Here is an 18,432-nt window from a genome sequence, read left to right as displayed (position 1 = left end):
TTAATTTGAACCCACAAAAGTCTGATTCCTAATGTGCAATGTCCCCAGTTCTCAGGGATGAAGGTTCATTTGGACTGATGCATTGATAAGGTGCAATTTGTAAGAGTGGTTGAAAAAACTAAAGCACACTTTTAGTCCTCAGAAAAGTGGTGCGTGCTTAATTTCAGAATGCTTTCATTTTTCAATCTGTCTCCAAGCAAAGATCCCAGCAGTTTGTTAATAGAAAAGCACAGGATTATAGATTTGAATCGTGTTTCATCTCAAACCGTGTACATACATCCCATGTATGTATGTTTATGCATCCATGCATAAACGCAGACACTTACCCCATACCATGGATTATTAAACCAATAAAGAAAACCACAAAGAGGTGATGGGTATACCAGAACACCTCATAGCACGACCTTCTGATGAGCTCAGTGGATGAAGTCATGATCAGAATTAAAGCCACAGTTATCACAACTCCAGTTACTCCAGCTATGGTGTTTAATAGCTCTCCTGTTGTGTTCTAGAATAAGAATACATTATTAGTATTAGTATTTGCATTAGTATTAGTATTAGTAGTTGTTGTTCTTGTTGTTATATTTGTTATTTTTATTATGACTTCTGTTACTGTTACTATTGTTACTGTTGCTGTTATTACATATGAAGCCAAAATCTAACATATATTTTCAGCATAGGAACAAAACCAGAACAAGACATGGAGTCAAGGCAAACCTCCATTTTACCACAGAAGAGCATGGCAAAATATTCCTCTGTTCTGTTTCCACTCAGGCTTATCCCAGACAGATGTGTAAATGTTTGCTGCCACTTACTTGTTTCAGTAATTGAAAGGAGAAAATTAGACAGTCTTATCAGTACTTTTATCTAATTTTCTTATGTAAAATAAAGCCCTACTGCAGCAGGAAAACTATGATATAGTTGCCATCATGGAAACATGGTGGGATGACTCGCACAACTGGAGCGCTGCAATGGATGGCTATAAACTCTTCAGAAGGGATAGGCAAGGAAGGAAAGGCGGTGGGGTAGCCTTGTAAGTTAGGGAGTGTTTTTGTTGTCTAGAGCTTAATGATGGTGACGATAGGGTTGAGTGTTTATGGGTAAGAACCAGGGGGAAGGCCAACAAGGCAGAGATCATGGTGGGAGTCTGTTATAGACCACCCATCCAGGATGAAGAGGCAGACAAAATATTCTATAGGCAGCTGGAGAAGTCTCACAATCGCTAGCCTTTGTTCTCGTGGGGGACTTCAACTTACCAGATGTCTGCTGGAAATACAATACAGCAGAGAGGAACCAGTCTAGGAGGTTCCTGGAGTGTGTGGAGGATAACTTCCTGACACAGCTGGTGAGCGAGCCAACTAGGGAAGGTGCCCCGCTGGACCTGTTGTTTGCGAACAGAGAAGGACTTGTGGGTGATGTGACAGCTGGAGGCTGTCTTGGGCACAGCGATCATGAAATGATAGAGTGATGGGTTCTTGGAGAAGTAAGGAGGGGGGTCAGCAGAACTGCTGCCTTGGCCTTCCGGAGGGCAGACTTTGGCCTGTTTAGGAGCCTGGTTGACAGAGTCCCCTGGGAGGCAGTCCCGAAGGGCAAAGGAGTCCCAGAAGGCTGGACATTGTTCAAGAAGGAAATCTTAAAGGTGCAGGAGCAGGCCGTCCCCATGTGCCGAAAGACGAGCCGGCGGGGAAGAAGACCCCGCCTGGCTGAACAGAGAGCTTTGGCTGGAACTCAGGGAAAAAAAGGAGAGTTCATGACCTTTGGAAGAAGGGGCAGGCAACTCAGGAGGACTGCAAGGACATTGTGAGGTTATGCAGGGAGAAAATTAGAAGGGCCAAAGCCCAACTAGAACTTAATCTGCCATAAAAGACAATAAAAAATGTTTCTATAAATACATTAGCAACAAAAGGAGGGCTAAGGAGAATCTCCATCCTTTATTGGATGCAGGGGGAAACACAGTGACAAAGGATGAGGAAAAGGCTGAGGTACTTAATGCCTTCTTGGCCTCAGTCTGTAATAGTAAGACCAGTTGTTCTCCAGGTACCCAGCCCCCTGAGCTGGAAGACAGGGACGGGGAGCAGAATGAAGCCCCCATAATCCAAGGGGAAATGGTTAGTGACCTGCTACACCACTTAGACACACACAAGTCTATGGGGCCAGATGGGATCCAGCCAAGGGTACTGAGGGAGCTGGTGGAAGTGCTCCCCAAGCCACTTGCAATCCTTTATCAGCAGTCCTGGCTAACCGGGGAGGTCCCAGTTGACTGGAGGTTAGCAAATGTGACGCCCACCTACAAGAAGGGCCAGAAGGAGGATCCGGGGATCAACAGGCCTGTCAGTCTGACCTCGGTGCTGGGGAAGGTTATGGAGCAGATCATCTTGAGTGCCATCACGCGGCACATACAGGACAACCAGGTGATCAGGCCCAGTCAGCATGGGTTTATGAAAGGCAGGTCCTGCTTGACTAGCCTGATCTCCTTCTATGACAAGGTGACCCACTTAGTGGATGAGGGAAAGGCTGTGGATGTTGTCTACCTAGGCTTTAGTAAAGCCTTTGACGCCCTTTCCCACAGCATTCTCCTGGAGAAACTGGCTGCTCATGGCTTGGACGGGCGTGCTCTTCGCTGGGTAAAAAACTGGCTGGATGGCCAGGCCCAAAGAATTGTGGTGAATGGAGTTAAATCCAGTTGGTGTCCGGTCACAAGTAGTGTTCCCCAGGGCTCAGTATTGGGGCCAGTTCTGTTTAATATCTTTATCAATGATCTGGACAAGGGGATCGAGTGCACCCTCAGTAAGTTTGCAGGTGACACCAAGTTGGGTGGGAGTGTTGATGTGCTTGAGGGTAGGAAGGCCCTACAGAGGGATCTGGACAGTCTGGATCGATGGGCTGAGGCCAACTGTATGAGGTTCAAGAAGGCCAAGTGCCGGGTCCTGCACTTGGGTCACAACAACCCCATGCAATGCTCCAGGCTTGGGGAAGAGTGGCTGGAAAGCTGCCTGTCAGAAAAGGACCTGGGGGTGTTGGTCGACAGCCGGCTGAACATGAGCCGGCAGTGTGCCCAGGCGGCCAAGAAGGCCAATGGCATCCTGGCTTGTATCAGAAATGGTGTGGCCAGCAGGAGTAGGGAAGTGATCGTGCCCCTGTACTCGGCACTGGTGAGGCCGCACCTCGAATACTGTGTTCAGTTTTGGGCCCCTCACTACAAGAAGGACATTGAGGTGCTGGAGCATGTCCAGAGAAGGGCAACGAGGCTGGTGAGGGGTCTGGAGAACAAGTCATCTGAGGAGCGGCTGAGGGAACTGGGGTTGTTTAGCCTGGAGAAAAGGAGGCTGAGGGGAGACCTTATCGCTCTCTACAACTACCTGAAAGGAGGTTGTAGCGAGGTGGGTGTCGGTCTCTTCTCCCAAGTAACTAGCGATAGGACAAGAGGAAATGGCCTCAAGTTGCACCAGGGGAGGTTTAGATTGGATGTGAGGAAAAATTTCATCACTGAAAAGGTTGTCAAGCATTGGAACAGGCTGCCCAGGGAAGTGGTTGAGTTCACCATCCCTGGAGGTATTTAAAAGACGTGTAGATGTGGTGCTTAGGGACATGGTTTAGTGGTGGACTTGGCAGTGCTAGGTTAACAGTTGGACTCGATGATCTTAAAGGTCTTTTCAAACCTAAATGATTCTATGTTCTAAAAGTGTCTCAGAAAAAAAGGAAAATGATTATAGAAATGAGAAGATTAAACCTAGAGATGTAATAAGCAAAACAGCACTAGAAAACAGCTTATTCATATGAGGGTAATAAAGTGACGTGCTAAGACACCTGCAACCATAAAGGTGTGTGGCTCTTCTGTGCTTATTTTACTTCAGTTTGTGGGGTTTTAGCAGCCCTGAAATGGTGTATAAAAATGGCATGCTCTCATTTACGTAAACAGCATATCTCATTTACCTGTTCCTTACATTTACCTGTACATTGGATAATACTTGGGTTTATTTTTTAAAAGACATTTATATTTACATTTTTATGCTTGTCAGTGATGAAACATTAATATGCTGGGCTTGAACATGTTCCTTCTTGTTCATGACTCACAGACATCAGCACAGGTCTGTTACATCGATCTAAACTCACCAAAATAAACTGAAGTGAGAATAAAGATGTATTTTGAACACAACAGTCAGATGCTGATCTCAGTTATAAAGTGCAAATCGTGAAGAACAGCAGTAAAAATCTCGCAGGCAAGATGAGACGCAAGCTAAATATGCCAGCAGAGTGTAAATGAAGTCCCCATTTGGCCTGCAAAGCATATATATCTATTTTCCTGGTGCTAATGCACAGGAATGAAGGCACTCAGCGTGTCTTCTGGATCCTGAGTTCGTTCTACAGCTTAATACACTAGGAGAAAAAAAACCCTATATTGTACTTATAAAGTGCACTCATTTGATATGGAAATCCTAGAGGTGATAAAATTCCACAATGCCATTTTTACAGTCACTTTTTACAGTAAAATCATTCTTTCAAATGTTCACACTTGACAGCGCACAGTACATTTTCAAATTGGTGCCTATGAAGAGTGTGTTCAAGTCCTATTACATATTAACAGGATTGATCTAGGTGATATTGTGAACATTTCCATTACAGTGGCTAGTTTGAATGTTGAGATGAAACAAGGAAAAATGTCAAAGACACTTAGTGCATTGCTACTATAGGGGTAGGATGAAACTGAAAGGAACGCCTCAATTGTTGCTCTCAGAACTTTCTTCTCTGAAGTTAGAAGCAATCTTTTATTTGCTCTCCTTCATAATTTATTAATTCTGAGTGTAGCTACTGAGACACAAGTGGGCAATAAAACAAATACAAATATTAGAGGTTAGAGTGAAATCTAGGCTGGTAATTGTGGGGCATATTACTGTGAGAAATCTGGGAAAGGATCTCAGAAAATGCTAGCCTCCCTCCTCAAGGGTATTTAGGATCTTAATGTTAATTAGAGGCCTACCTCACAATTATATCACCATGGGAAGGCTTAGTGGAGAAAAAAATGCAAGATGGTAGGTTCCTGTTCAGACCTGTGAGCTCTGTTCTGTTCTTGGGGAACATCTCACATGCATGTGATGAGAGTGGGCACCAGGTGTTCAGAAAGACTGGGCAGCCCTGTCCGTGCTTGCCGTCCTGTTCTAATAAACCTAACTACTTTGTCAACACTAACATCGAGACTTTTGTGTTCACACCATTGAGACCACTCATTTGCTTGGTTTTGTTCAAACTTGAGAATTGTTTACTTGTTTGTTTTGAAAGAGGAAAAAGTCACATTATCTAAACTGGAAAGGAATTGAGAAAAAGTAGGACAAAATGCCTTGTAACTGAAAAGTACTATGGAATCCTGCTGATGGTTGTCCGGTCATCATCTCACTTTGTTTCTTGTTTCAGTGGAGTACACCACTGACTGAAAGAACCCCACACCATGTTCATGCAGCCTTTATTGCATGCTGGCTATGTGGGAAATTTCTAAAGAGCAGAAACAATATGTGTGGGAGTCTCACCAGGGCCATTTCAACCCTGGAGTATACAAGAGTATACAACAGTATACATAAGCAAACAAATAACATCTATGTGATGTACAGTATGATGGAATAAGGAAAAAAGCTGATTAATTTTTGCATGTTTTACATGCATGCATTGCAGAAAGGATCTGTTTTTCTTTATGAGTATCATAAAGAAAAAACCCATGCTGTTTTGAGATAGCTGAGGAAGTGGACAGGAGACAGTCACTTTTCTTCCCCAAAGCAAGCAGAACCATTTATCTGCAGGGCTGAGGTGCACATAGTCCTGCTTGTTTCTGAAGAGCACACACCAGCACTAGCTTTTCAGTGCACTGACTCCTATATGCAGCAATCCTCTGTGTGGTTTTGCATGTGCTTTTCCCTGGCAGCCACACTCGACATGTGACAGGGCAGAATCAACCCCCAGATTTGGAAGATACTGCGCAACCATGGGGAGAGACAAATAGCAACTGTGAAAGAAATGTTGTTATGTGATATTGGTTTTTTTTCTTTCTGGAAAGAAGTTGTTTGTTCCATATATTGATAGTTTAGTTTAGTTTTTTAAAATTCTTTGCAGGTACATTTCATTGTCTACTACTCACAATACTCCTTATCCCCCCCCGCAACTGTCTCCTGACAAACTAATTAAAATACTGTAGACATTTCTTTGAGCTTAGTAACCTGAAAATTGCAGCTCTGAGTAAGTGTTTTCAGCTGAAATTGAGGTTAACCTTTGGCAGCACCTTCTCACTCTGGTTAAAAGGCTTTGAAATACAGTTTTACCGACAATAGAATCCACAGAGGAAAACTCTTTAGATGAGGAAAACCAAAAAGTGACAGCTTACCGTTTCATAGGTCCTGATTGGGTTCAAGTAGCTTTCATTTGGGCTTTTGCCAAGGCCAGAAAGTTTATTCCGTAACTCCCCGGCTTCCTTCGACTGGCTGCTATGATACCGCTCGAAGTTGATCAAGTGGGCAACAACATGGATGGCTGCATGAGGGAAAGAGTGGTGTGAAATTAGACACACTTGTACGTGTCCACAGTGTCTGTTCCACAGAAGGAACTTCATTAAGCACACTATGAGCTATTTGAAAAGCTTGGGCATAAATTGAGAGCTTTGCATGGGTTAAGCTGACAATAAAAGGAAAATTTTATCAAATATATGTCTAATATGAAGCAACTGCTTCACATTGGAGAGGAGAGGAGCAGCTTCAGGGTCACCTCCCATGTTTACAGTCAAGTGCCCTGCAGTCTTCACTGTCATCAAAGGACTCTTGAGAGATGATATAAAGGTGTTTGCCTCTGATTTTAAATTGTTCAAAATGAGGTAAACTGATTAAAATTCTTATTTTTTTAATTAATATACTAGGATGTGCCATGGTCTAATATTGTTATGCAGGACACTAACTTGTCCGTTTTGGGCATAGACCAGTTTGCAGCTTGCACCAGGGATATTTAAAAGATGCACCCAAAATCTGTCCCCCTATTAACAAGTAGCTGTAGCATTACTTTATGCAGGTGGAGCATGGGGAAGCCACAGGAACTATGATTTCAAGGGAGAAGTCTGAACCACAGTGTTAGATCTGATTTGCCCTGAGCATAACATATCACCTCTACTTCTGTCCTGCTCCCAAAAGGACAGGAGGGGACCAGGTCCATATACCAGGACCAAAAGGTATATGAAATGGTCAGTTTAGAAAAAGGTCTTAGGGTGAAGTAAGAACTTCCCTGTAATTCTTTTCCTGAGTGGAAAGATGGTAATTTCAAAAGAGGGAAAAAGGAAGTACTTTGTTTTATTATTGGCTAACATAGATAAAGGTGTAATCATGCTAGGTGCAGAGTTTCGGTTTTCAATATGAGAGATTCTCAAATCCATTACAGGAAAGTTGTAATTAATGCAAAATATTAAACACCAAAGGATGAAAAAATGACAATGAAAAACAATTATATGTTTACAGTAGAGCTATTAGGATATGCTATTTCTAGTTTTTACCATTAGCTTGCTGTTATCATTTCTCCTTCAGTGTGTATCCGTTCCTGTCCCTGACCATTTACAAAACCTTCCTAAAAGGCAGTAGTTGTAGTAAACCAAATATGATCTGCTTCCCTGAACAATATTCTCTCAAAAGAAGATTCTTTTTTTGTTTTTCTTTTTTTCTTCTTTTTTTCCTTTTTTCTTTTTTCGGTTTTCTTTTTTTCCTCTTCTCTCTTGTTTATTCTCTCTTCTTCCTTCTTTCTTCTTTCTTTTTTTTTTCTTTTTTTAATTGTAACTACTTGCACGAAAGTAATGTCTTACTGTGCTAGTCACTGTGTAATCACAGATGAAAACATGGGATTAAATGCATAAGGACTTTGGTATTGCTAAGTCTTTTAGGTGCCTATCCACATAGTGAGCTCTCTCACTATGCATGCCGGAGTTCAGCTCCTCTGCAGCGCCTGGGGAGAGCTGCAGCATGGGAATATGAGTTAAGGTAGGATACCGGCCATGAAAGTGCTTAAAGCAGCCAGTGCAAAAAAGGAGAAGATTGCATTCTTACCCCCAACAGTAGGTTAGCCCATGTGCCTAGGCTGGAGAGAGATTATTTTCATGCTGTTCTTCTGAGGTGATCCTTCTAGAGCAGTAGATGTGCTGTGGTTGGTTGACTGTCAGGTTGCACTTCATTTAAAACATAATGTTAGCTTAGGGACTCCCTCCCGCCACTCCCTAACACCTGCTTCACCTCATTGCCCCATGCTTAGATACTCACTGGGAGATGAAAGAGCTGTTTTAAAATCCTTGTTACTTTAAATTTAAAGTAGGGCTTTAAACCAAATCACATGACCTAGTTACTGGACTGACTGGTTATTCTCTTTTGAGCTGTCTCCTGATGAAACCCTTAACAAAAATAATCAAATGTTTATTGACACTTGCATCCCAAGTGAATATCCTGAGCACCCAAACTGCAAAATCAAGCTCCCATTTTTTCTGAATCTTTGGCCCAATGAATAATAAATTATTTCTACAAGCTGGAATAGCTTCAGCAGAATGGAGACTGAATCCAAATGGGTATGAACTGCACAGAGATAAAATGAGCCTGGAAATTAGAAGACAGATTCAAGCCATCAAAGGAATGAGACTCTAAAATAACCTTTCAATAAATGGGATAATGGGATCAAGCAATCTAAGCAGCTTTCAGCTGAAGGTTGGTCATTTTATGAAATAGCGTATATGACGTGACTGTGAGCTTTAGAGGGTATTGGACTCAGTGACCCGGCATGTCCTGCGTACATTGTTATGGATTAGGTGCTGCATGTGAAACAACCTGGCCAGCATCAGGCGGGAGACGCTCCCCGGAGCTTGCACGTGAGAGAGCGCACCCAGCACCTCAGCAGCGCCGGGACGCTGGAAGGAAGGTTACACTAGACCACGAGCAGCGAGTGAGATGTGTGGATTCAGACTGTCAAAACCCAAAAACCCAAGAGGCTCTGAGCTGCAGGGTTTAGGTGGCAGCTGTGTGGGGGCTGTGGCAATCTGTTCCCCAGCATACAACTGATGTATAAGCAGTATATAAACACACTGTTTATATATTTAAGTGTAACAGCACTTTTAAGTGCTGAGTGGGAAGGGGGGAACTGTTCCTACAAGGGGCTCCTTTCAGAACAGATGTTTTGGCCTGGTAAGGACGTTATCAGATCCAGCTGGAAGGGAACCAAGTCATTGCTTGATGAGGACCTGATTTCTCTGACATCTGAAAGAGCTCACTCAGAGAACAGGAGTGCGGGGTAACGGACTGCTGTCTGCGGTAGGTTGTGGAGTTACATGCTGCACGTAGTCCGGTACTGGACTAAGGGAAAGAGGAGAGAAAACTTTCAAAGGATGGAAAGCCCTGACAATGAATCTCTGAACGGACTTCTACTGAGCAGTTATATCTTGGCATCTGCTAGTCATTACTGGTGCGACCAGTTAATGGTACTTGGGCCTCTTGTCCTCTATACTGCAGGACGCTCTTTATAACTCTGATATGATGTAGTAGTCACCATAGCCTTGGGACCACGTGAGTTTCACACAGTTGTGAGCCATAGTGTTGTTTTACCAAGGGTTCCCTGCAGCTTATAAGCTGCAGGTTTTGGACTATCCTTGCTAACTTAAAATATCAACGTTGACTAGAGGTGGAGGTTTGAATCTGTGTTCATAGCATAACATGCTTTCTCTCTTTTACCTTCAAAACACAGAGATTTTTTAAAAAGTGATACTGCAGATTGTGAAGTCTTCATGTGAAATGATGACATTTCTGTTGTTTAGAAGGCTACGAAATCTTGCACTTAAAGTGCAGGATTGTATATGATTTGTACAAATTCTAGTCATGTCAGCAGCGACAGGAAACCTAGTGCTATCTTGTATATGCCGAGTGTTGAGAGTGAAATGAGGTGGTAGTTTCTTCCAGACAGACAGAGGTCCACATTTCCTAACAGAGTATTTCTAGTCTTGAACAGAAAAAACCTGGGTTGAATAGATACAGCTTCCCAAGAAGGTCTCGAGCCTAAGGTTTAGTGAAGAGTAGTCATGTTGCAACTTTTTCCTGGAAGAAGAGATCTGCTTTCTGCAACTTAACCTAGTAAGATTTTTCTGCAGGCTATTAAAGGACACCATTTTGTCCATCTGCATAGTGTTCTGCTTTATTGTAAGTGTTACTGTCAATGGAAACATCATCATACCTTTTTTGGGATTTACCACATCTTCCCTTCTGGGTGACATTCCCTCCAGCTTTCATCTAACAGATAAAGGATATTACAAGCATAGAAGACTTCTAGAATGAACAGGAGAGGTTTTTTTTTCCTGCAAGCTATTCTGTGGTAGCTGTTAATGTACAGAGTATAATGATACACTGGAAAATATTAACATTCAAACTAATGATGTACTGAATATGGTGGTTTACCTGAGTCTCCCATGATCTTAAATATTGCCTAGAGTGTTATTAGATTAATACTTCTGATGGTTTTTGTGTGCTCCTAAGAAAAAATGATGCAATCTAAAAATGAATTATAGCTGGATGGTAAGAGTAATGCAAAGATCTAATTCCATTTTCACTGTGGTTCATTTAATGTACAATAGTTGTAGCAGACTAAAAAGTCTGGCACTGGATACATTGCCATTAGCTAAAATATTTTACATCCCTAAAGTGCATTTTCTGAAGGTCTTTGCATCTGCAGCATATAGAATTTACTAAGCAATTCCAACATTCATATGCAGATTTGTGAAATCTGATCTTACAACAGTTGGGTTTTTTTCCCTGCACCACTTACCTAAGTTAACCACGAGGGCAAAGTTTAAGGTACTACATCTCCGGATTTTCAGCTAAATTTTTTCTTCATTTTGCATGACCAAATATAAAGTACGGAATAAATCATGCAATCTTTTAAACAAAGTTCTTTTTTATAACTGTGCATGAAAACTGAAGGATTTTGACTGTTGTTTTTAACAACATCTGGAACCTCTGAAGCACTTAACATACATTAATTTGTATTTGACCCCAAGATGTTCTATCTAGTCCACTTCTGAGATCAAATAAAAGGTTTTATTGGAAGGAGGGAGGGAGGAAAAGGGTTGCTATTGGAGCATGGTGTTTACTGTACATATTCTTAAATACAAAGAGTAGTAATTAAATTATCCTGAAAGTCTGGTCAGTTTAGCTAGTCTTTTTCAGCCAATTGTGCCTTCAGTGAAGCATGCACAACTCTCATTGAACTAAACAGAAATTGCATGTGTTTATCTGAGGACAAGATTTCACTCTCTCTTTTTCTGCATGCCTGTACAGGATAATAATCAAATTGGAGCTTGCTGCTAGCAGTTAAATGTTTTAGTTAACCAACCCGTCATGATAAAATCAAAGGGTCAAATCCTGGCCTTTCTTGCTTTGCAAGCAGCTAAATCAGGCACCGGGAATTCTGCCCCTGACCAAGCCTGGGTTCTTTTGCCACCCACTGCCTTGTGCCATTTCTAGTTACACAGAACCCTTAATTCAGCTTCATGCTGTCTTTGTGGACTAAAAAAGTGCAGGTTATGTAAAAATTACAACAATAGTGACCACACACATACTTGCATTGGATTTTTTTTTTTTAGAATGGTTATAAACATCAAAGAAGAACATGACTTGGACCATTTTTTATCCTAGCTGGAAGCTTATAATCTTTAATTTAATGTAGTTTCCTTCCTAGTATGTGCACTAAGTATGGATTTAAACAATCTAACTGAAAAAAATGCAGTTTAATGGAAATTTGACTTTCTGTAATTTCTGGAAGTACAACACTGACTTATCAGCTAAACCTCTTTTGAAGATAAGCATCTGCTTCCCTGAAAACTTCATTGCTTACACAAAAATGTGACTCAGATCACCAAAGCCCTTCACATAGCCACCACTACCAAAACGTGGCTGAAAATGGAAAAGTTTTCTAGTATTTTTAGCTATAGATTTTTCAGCGCTTGTCAGAAGCCAAACACACCTGGCATCACTATACTTCGGTCTGCATTTTGCATGTTTTTAAAGAAAATCTCACTGCTGGAATTTTTAAGGAGCAGGAACCACCATTTCAAACAGCCTAACTACAAAGAACCTCGCTGTCCTTCTCCTACTTTCCCTTAATTGCTTAGGCTTTATTCATATCATAATTCAAAGACTATTGGAGCAATATATCTATATAACCTTTCTGCAGACATCAAAACAACACAAGAAGCAGGTTGTTCTTCAAAATATTCACCGTATGTCAAAGTAAAAAAAAAATATCCCCCCAACACTCCCCACTTCCGAAAATGTATTAATGTACCTTCTTAAGAGGGTAAAAACAATACGGTAAGAGGGGGGAGTTGTACAAAACATTATGTACTCTCTCTTGTAGATATCTTTAGGTTTCAGACAACTGCCTCAACAGAAAAGTCTCTTTTGCATTAGAAAGCATAGAATGACTTGCACTGATCAAACTGAGAGTGCATGAAGCTATGATTGTATTCTAGCAGAGTTACGGGTCTATAAGGAAGATTTATTAGTGGGTGAATAACTCCCAGACAGCTCTTATCACACACAGGCATGCAGAACACAGGAAGCCAAACTAAGCAGAATTCCCTTTACTGAATTTTCAATGATGCCCTTGATTATAGATAGCATTGTTTACTCTCTCTCTTTCCTCCAACTTCCCTCTTCCACTAGTTTCTAATTATATCCCTTTATGACCTGACCAATTAAAGCCTGCTCTTGAATTTGTATTAGAGCTGATGAAAAATTAAAGGTACAGATGTACTTTTTCCAAGGCCACATGCACCTCAGCTGAGCTGTCTGCCTGTTAGAAGCCAGACAATACTAATGCTGCACTATTTTTAGCACGCTATTAAATAAATATGCTGGAATAACACCACCTGGCAAGCTGAGATGAATACGTGTTACTTTAATAATAAAGGAGTCTACAATTCTATATTGTGAGGCTAAGCTTACTGATCTGATCTGCAAATTGGTTTAACTTCTTGCTGCCACATTTAGGCTATTGATCATACAGGGGAGAACATTCATTTAACTAAGAATTACTAAATTGCAATAGACTAATAGGAGTTGACTATGCTTTTGTGTAACAAAAGGCAATATAGGTAGTACTTGGATAAATAATGTGTCAGTTGAGAGGAAAATGGCATCTATTTACACATCATTTTAATGCTGTTAGATTTTGTACAAAGGGACTCAATATACTTGTGGGTACCTCTTTACTCTGAAACGTTGCTTTTCTGTCACAATATGTGCTGTAGATTGTATTTTTTTAATGAATTTGAAATTTAATTTCAGGCAACTGAGTTTCTGACCATTCTTTACCCAAGTCTGACTATGCAGTGATGTAGTGTTTTCCCAAATATGATAGTTGTTTCTCACTTGTCTGTTAGGGAAGCATGAGTTCATAAGTTGTCACGTTTTGTTCATTAGACTTCCCTGTATTTTGTTTTCTTCCTCAAATACCTCATCAGCTATTTGTCCATTTTATATTCTGGGAAAAAACCCAACACAAATAACAACCCAACAATAAACCCTCATTTTCTCCCTAGAGAGTGACAGAATTAAATAATGGTGGTTTCTGTCATTTCACATCAGCTCCTGTGTCTTTATCCTTGGAATTACTGAAGCCATAAAGTAATCACTTTTCTGATAGACTTGCACTTCCCAAACTGTCCACCTTAATGAACTAGCAAACATTTTTATATGAATGTAAAAACCAAAAACATAAAAGGTTAAACTGTACAGTTTTACTTTCTTTTTGGAGCATGACAAATTATACACCAAGTAGAAGTTGGTTAATTTACATTCCTGGGTTGATTTGTTAATTAAAGAAGCAATGTTGCGTTCTGTAGGAATCTGCTTTGTGCTGAAACTGAACTCTGATAAATGAATGGACATGACAGATAAGTAAATCATCATAGCACACTATAAGATGCACATTCTCGTCCCCCAGCCTTTCCCTCTGAATTCTTTAGCACTACATACAAAGGACAAATTTTAGCTATTGATTCCTGATGGCACTCTTGTCTCACTGCATGGGGACATTAACAGCCTATACACAGAAAAGCAGCTCCCTCATTTAAACTGAAAAAAACTTTGGGACCAGGATCCACCCTGACAGCCTGGGGGTAGAATAGTTACCATGCAATGTCTTATGCTTGCAAATAACCCTGATTAATTCCCATGTCTCCTTCACGTTTTCTAAGAGAACTATCTGCCCCAGATACCTCTCCATCTCTATGTGCTTATGTCCTTCCTCATTCTTCCTTCTCTGCACATCCCTCTTCCCCATGCTATCTCCTGTTCCCCTCATGTCCTCTGAATTCCTACAAGCTTTAGTCTTCTCCAGGTCCTTTAACCACCTGGGGAACAGGAAGGTGCCATGTCTTCTTCCCAGCCAGGTGAGCAAACATCTATAGCTCAGTAAGTCAGTAGGACCAGCAGAACAGATAACTTTTGATCTCAAAATGCAGTTTTTCCCTCAAGGGGGCCATTAGTTCCCTGTAACCATCACCTATTTAAAAAACCAATATTTAGGAATTTAATGTTTTTGAGACAGCTGCTTGTCTCAAATGCAGATTAAATTTATTACCTGGTTGAAAAATTATTGAAGAAAATGTAGCAGTGGACAGATGAACGGTGTAACTCGTAAGCACCATTTCCTTAGGAAATCAGACTGTAATGCTATGTCATCTCCCCAAACATCTACTCTCAGGGATTTAATGGAAGTTATTTACACTAAATGTTAAGAGCACACAGGTTGGTCACATTAACTAAATGGCAACTAGCAGTTACTATCAAGGTTGAAAATTTATTGACTTAACAGTCAAACCTTTCTCAAGCAAAAAAAGTTACAAATGGTTAATCAGATGGGACGCCTACACCTATTTAAAGCTGTAGTCACCAAATGATTGCACTAAAATAGCAAGTCTCAGAGCTGATGGGGATTACAGCATTAGGCAGAAAATCAAAACAGTTCAAAGGCAAATAAATAAATAAATAAGCTTACTTGCATTTACAGCTATTCCATAGGCAACCATCTTGTGAAATGCGATGGTTTTGTCAAGCTGTCTTCTCACTGCTCCTCCACAGCACTTCATGAAAAAGCAGAACTTGTTTTATATCATTCCTATCACTATTTACAAATCACATTTTGGAGAGGAGAAGAGAAGAGTTCAGTACATTTAAAAATGGAATGTTGAAGGAATTCAGTGGAAGTTTTGGGTTAGCCTTAACTTTGGGGCTCAGGTAACTGTTTTCGGCTTAGTGACACTCCAGGATTTCTTAAGCTATTCAGCCTATGTAGGGGGTCAAAAACGGGTTTGATAAAACTGCTACATTTAGCTGTGATTTGTGAGTGGTTTATCCGGGCTGATGATTAACTCATTTGCTGGTAAAGGGACAGCAGGCTGGGCCACCACTGCTTTGCAAGCTCAGGTTTAGCTGCATGAACACAACTGAACTGTGGCTTTGCAACTTCATTGCAAAGCCAGCTTGCAATGAAAACATTTTAGCTGCTTTCATGAAATGCACACCCCAGGAGGGTGAGGCTGTCTAGACCTCAGGTGGCTGCATGCTTATGCATTACAGCCATCTTCCCATTATTGGAAGTGCTCGAAGGTGGTGTGCTCATGGCCAGCTGGGTGCCTCCATGCAAAGCCAGCCTGGGGCCGGGGCGGGCTGTGGTGAGCCAAAACTAACACTCTGCTGGAACCTAGACAGCCCTCATGGACCTAATTCCGTCTCTGGATGGTGTTGTGGGTGTCTGGATTGCTTGCTTGACCTGGCACAGTGCCATGCCAAAGATCCTGGCATTTATCCACATTGTTTCCCAGCTAACAAGTCTTCAAAAAATCTGGAGCACCGTGGGGTGCAATGCCAAGAACCAGGACCTCCTCGGAGAGTCACTGGATCCAGCCCTCTGCTGACCGTGCTGGAGCCAGTCAAGTTGCTCTGTACCATGCTCCTCAAGAGCAGAATATTGTCCAGAAGAGCAAAATATTGATTATATGTGAGAAGAGTTCCAGTTCTCTGAGTTCTTACTCAGCATCTAAGTGGGCATGCATATATTTTATGTTAATTCACAAACTGATTCAGAAGTCCAACAAGACTTTTTTTTCTTAAATGCTCAGCTCCTGGACTCAAACAATTATAAAACAGTGTAGATTCTCACCTAAAGACTGCTTGAAATGTAACTATCTCTGAAGAATAAAAGAGGCAGAACTGAAATAAGAACCAGCTTACAATAAAATAAATTAATATTACAATTTCTAAATTCCTGTTGTTCTTGGAGTCATGAAGTGATCAGTGATTTTTTACCCAAATGTGGTATTGGAATTGCTCTGACTATAATAATTCACTGCAAGTTGAAGCTATAGCTAGTAGAGCTAAAGCCTTAAGTACTTCCTATGCGTGATGCCGAGGTTAATGTAAATGCCTCTGAGCAGATGACCACTCCATTACAAAAACACATGCTTACAAGAAAGGAAGACCTGAATGGTGGCCGCTCAGACAGAAGGGTTTAAACATGTTCCTTATTATCCTTATGACACTTTTATCTATCTGTACATTTTCTCTCTCCAATTTTCACTTTGCAGCTACACAGGATACACATGATAGATGCGTATTTTCTCCATTTGGCCAAGTTGCATTATTACGTCCCTTTTTTATAGCTCCTCACTTTTCACTTCATGACACCATGCTATGCAGCGGCTGCCAAAATCAGTGTTGAATTTAGAGCACTGTGTTAAACAAGCCATTTGTTTCTCTTCAGTCATGAATGCTGACAATTTAAATGGTAATAACTAGGCAATAGTGTACAGACTTCTCTATCAAAAATTTAAATTCCTTGGAAAATATTTGATATGGATAATACTGCTGAACTACGGAAATAAAAAAGGGAGGATAATATGGCTATTTGAGAAATGGTACTTACAATGCTTGCTCCTCTTAAGAATGAAATAAGGTTTCTACTGACTGGTAACAGGATTAGCATGCAGTTAAAATTAAGGCACGTTGCAGAAGCTCTTGCCCAAGCCAGGGTTGACTGTACATATAACAGTATAAAGAAATTAAATTACAAGCTTGGTATAGGAAGTGCAAAAGAAAGAAAATACTATATTAACATAATACTCTTATATGGGAAAATTACTGCTGAAGCATCAAAAATATTACTATGAAGGATGTAAATAAAATCAGACTATGCATACATTCTTCTTGTGGAGCCCTTTAACAATCAAACTTGTACTTACTCCCAGCATAATCCGTGTATAAATGTAAGCATCTTTGTCTTCATACCAGTGGAAGGTATCAATAAACAAATAGAAATTCAGTCCCAGCCACACCAGCTACAAAGCAGACAGGCTACAGATTAGTGACACTTACAGTATTTTTTAATGCATATAAAACTGGTTATGGTTATAGTTTTAGAAAGTATCTGAGAGATACTTCAAAATCAGTGTGCAATGCAGTTCTTGATCACAGCTGATAGAAATCACAAATGCCTGCTGGAATGAGGCTATCTTTTAGCAAATGCAGGATTATAGTCCTATCCCCACATCCCCAGTAGAGGATATAGATGACATTTACTGTGTGATGGTAAACTTGATCTTAAACACAGGGCTTATCCTGGTTTCTAAAAAGGCAATAAAAGCTAAAATTAAAGAATTCCAGAAATGGAGTGAGTTAGGAGCTGAGGAAATTCCTTTCTCTGTCCCCCATACTCAATTCACCAAAGCCTCTGAAAATAATTCAGAATATAATTTCAATTACAATTGCAACGCCCTGTTCCCTTTATCTGAGGACTAAAGTACACAGACTTAAAAATAATTAAAAATAAAACAGTAAGACTTTAAATTGTTTTTAAGACTAGTTATAAAAAGGCTGCTGAATAATTTATAGCAAGTTTTACATTAAGCTTGGGAGTATTACTGTAAGCAAACCATAAAATGTCTTTTAAACAAGCTTAAAATATTTATATATATCCAATTAGATTTTTGTAATGCTAAAAATACTCACTAATAACAGCACTGAGAGTTTTTCATTCAAAATCCAGCATCCCATCCTGAGTGCCTCTCCCTATGCTAGCAGCAGCTGACTCTTGCCTTCCAGTGTAACCTGAGTTCTCCGTCCATTCCTCAGGCTTTTCTACTAACTCCTTTTGTCTTTAGATTTTAATAAGCACCTAGTGGGAGCAGGAGCTCTGTCTAGGAATTTTCTAATTAAGAACTGCCTGACAGGAACAGATCACCCAAGTGACATGTCTCATGACCTGTGTAAATAAAATGCTGGTCATTGTCCAGTCCTTTCTCTCTCCAGAGTTATTTCTCAGCAAATGAGAGATGCTGTCATTAAATTGTCGTCTTGTACTAGCATGTATTTGGATGGGTTTTTTTTCTTT

At 40.6% G+C, this 18,432-nt stretch overlaps 1 protein-coding gene across 1 annotated transcript in view; it reads right to left on the bottom strand.

The window, feature by feature from the left end:
* The window catches only part of NOX3 (NADPH oxidase 3), a 43,987-nt gene extending 25,892 nt beyond the window's left edge, over positions 1–18,095 (bottom strand). The window contains exons 1-6 of the mRNA XM_076335518.1: positions 18,051–18,095; positions 17,285–17,380; positions 16,969–17,079; positions 15,043–15,127; positions 6,368–6,513; positions 327–508 (exon numbers count right to left, since the gene is read on the bottom strand). Of these exons, the coding sequence (XP_076191633.1) occupies positions 327–508; positions 6,368–6,513; positions 15,043–15,127; positions 16,969–17,079; positions 17,285–17,380; positions 18,051–18,095 (665 nt within the window). The remainder of the gene's footprint in view (positions 1–326; positions 509–6,367; positions 6,514–15,042; positions 15,128–16,968; positions 17,080–17,284; positions 17,381–18,050) is intronic.
* Positions 18,096–18,432: the final 337 nt, after the last annotated feature.

The sequence above is a fragment of the Aptenodytes patagonicus genome, chromosome 3, assembly GCF_965638725.1.
Source record: "Aptenodytes patagonicus chromosome 3, bAptPat1.pri.cur, whole genome shotgun sequence".
Taxonomy (NCBI): Eukaryota; Metazoa; Chordata; class Aves; order Sphenisciformes; family Spheniscidae; genus Aptenodytes; species Aptenodytes patagonicus.
This window is presented reverse-complemented; position numbering and strand designations above follow the sequence as displayed.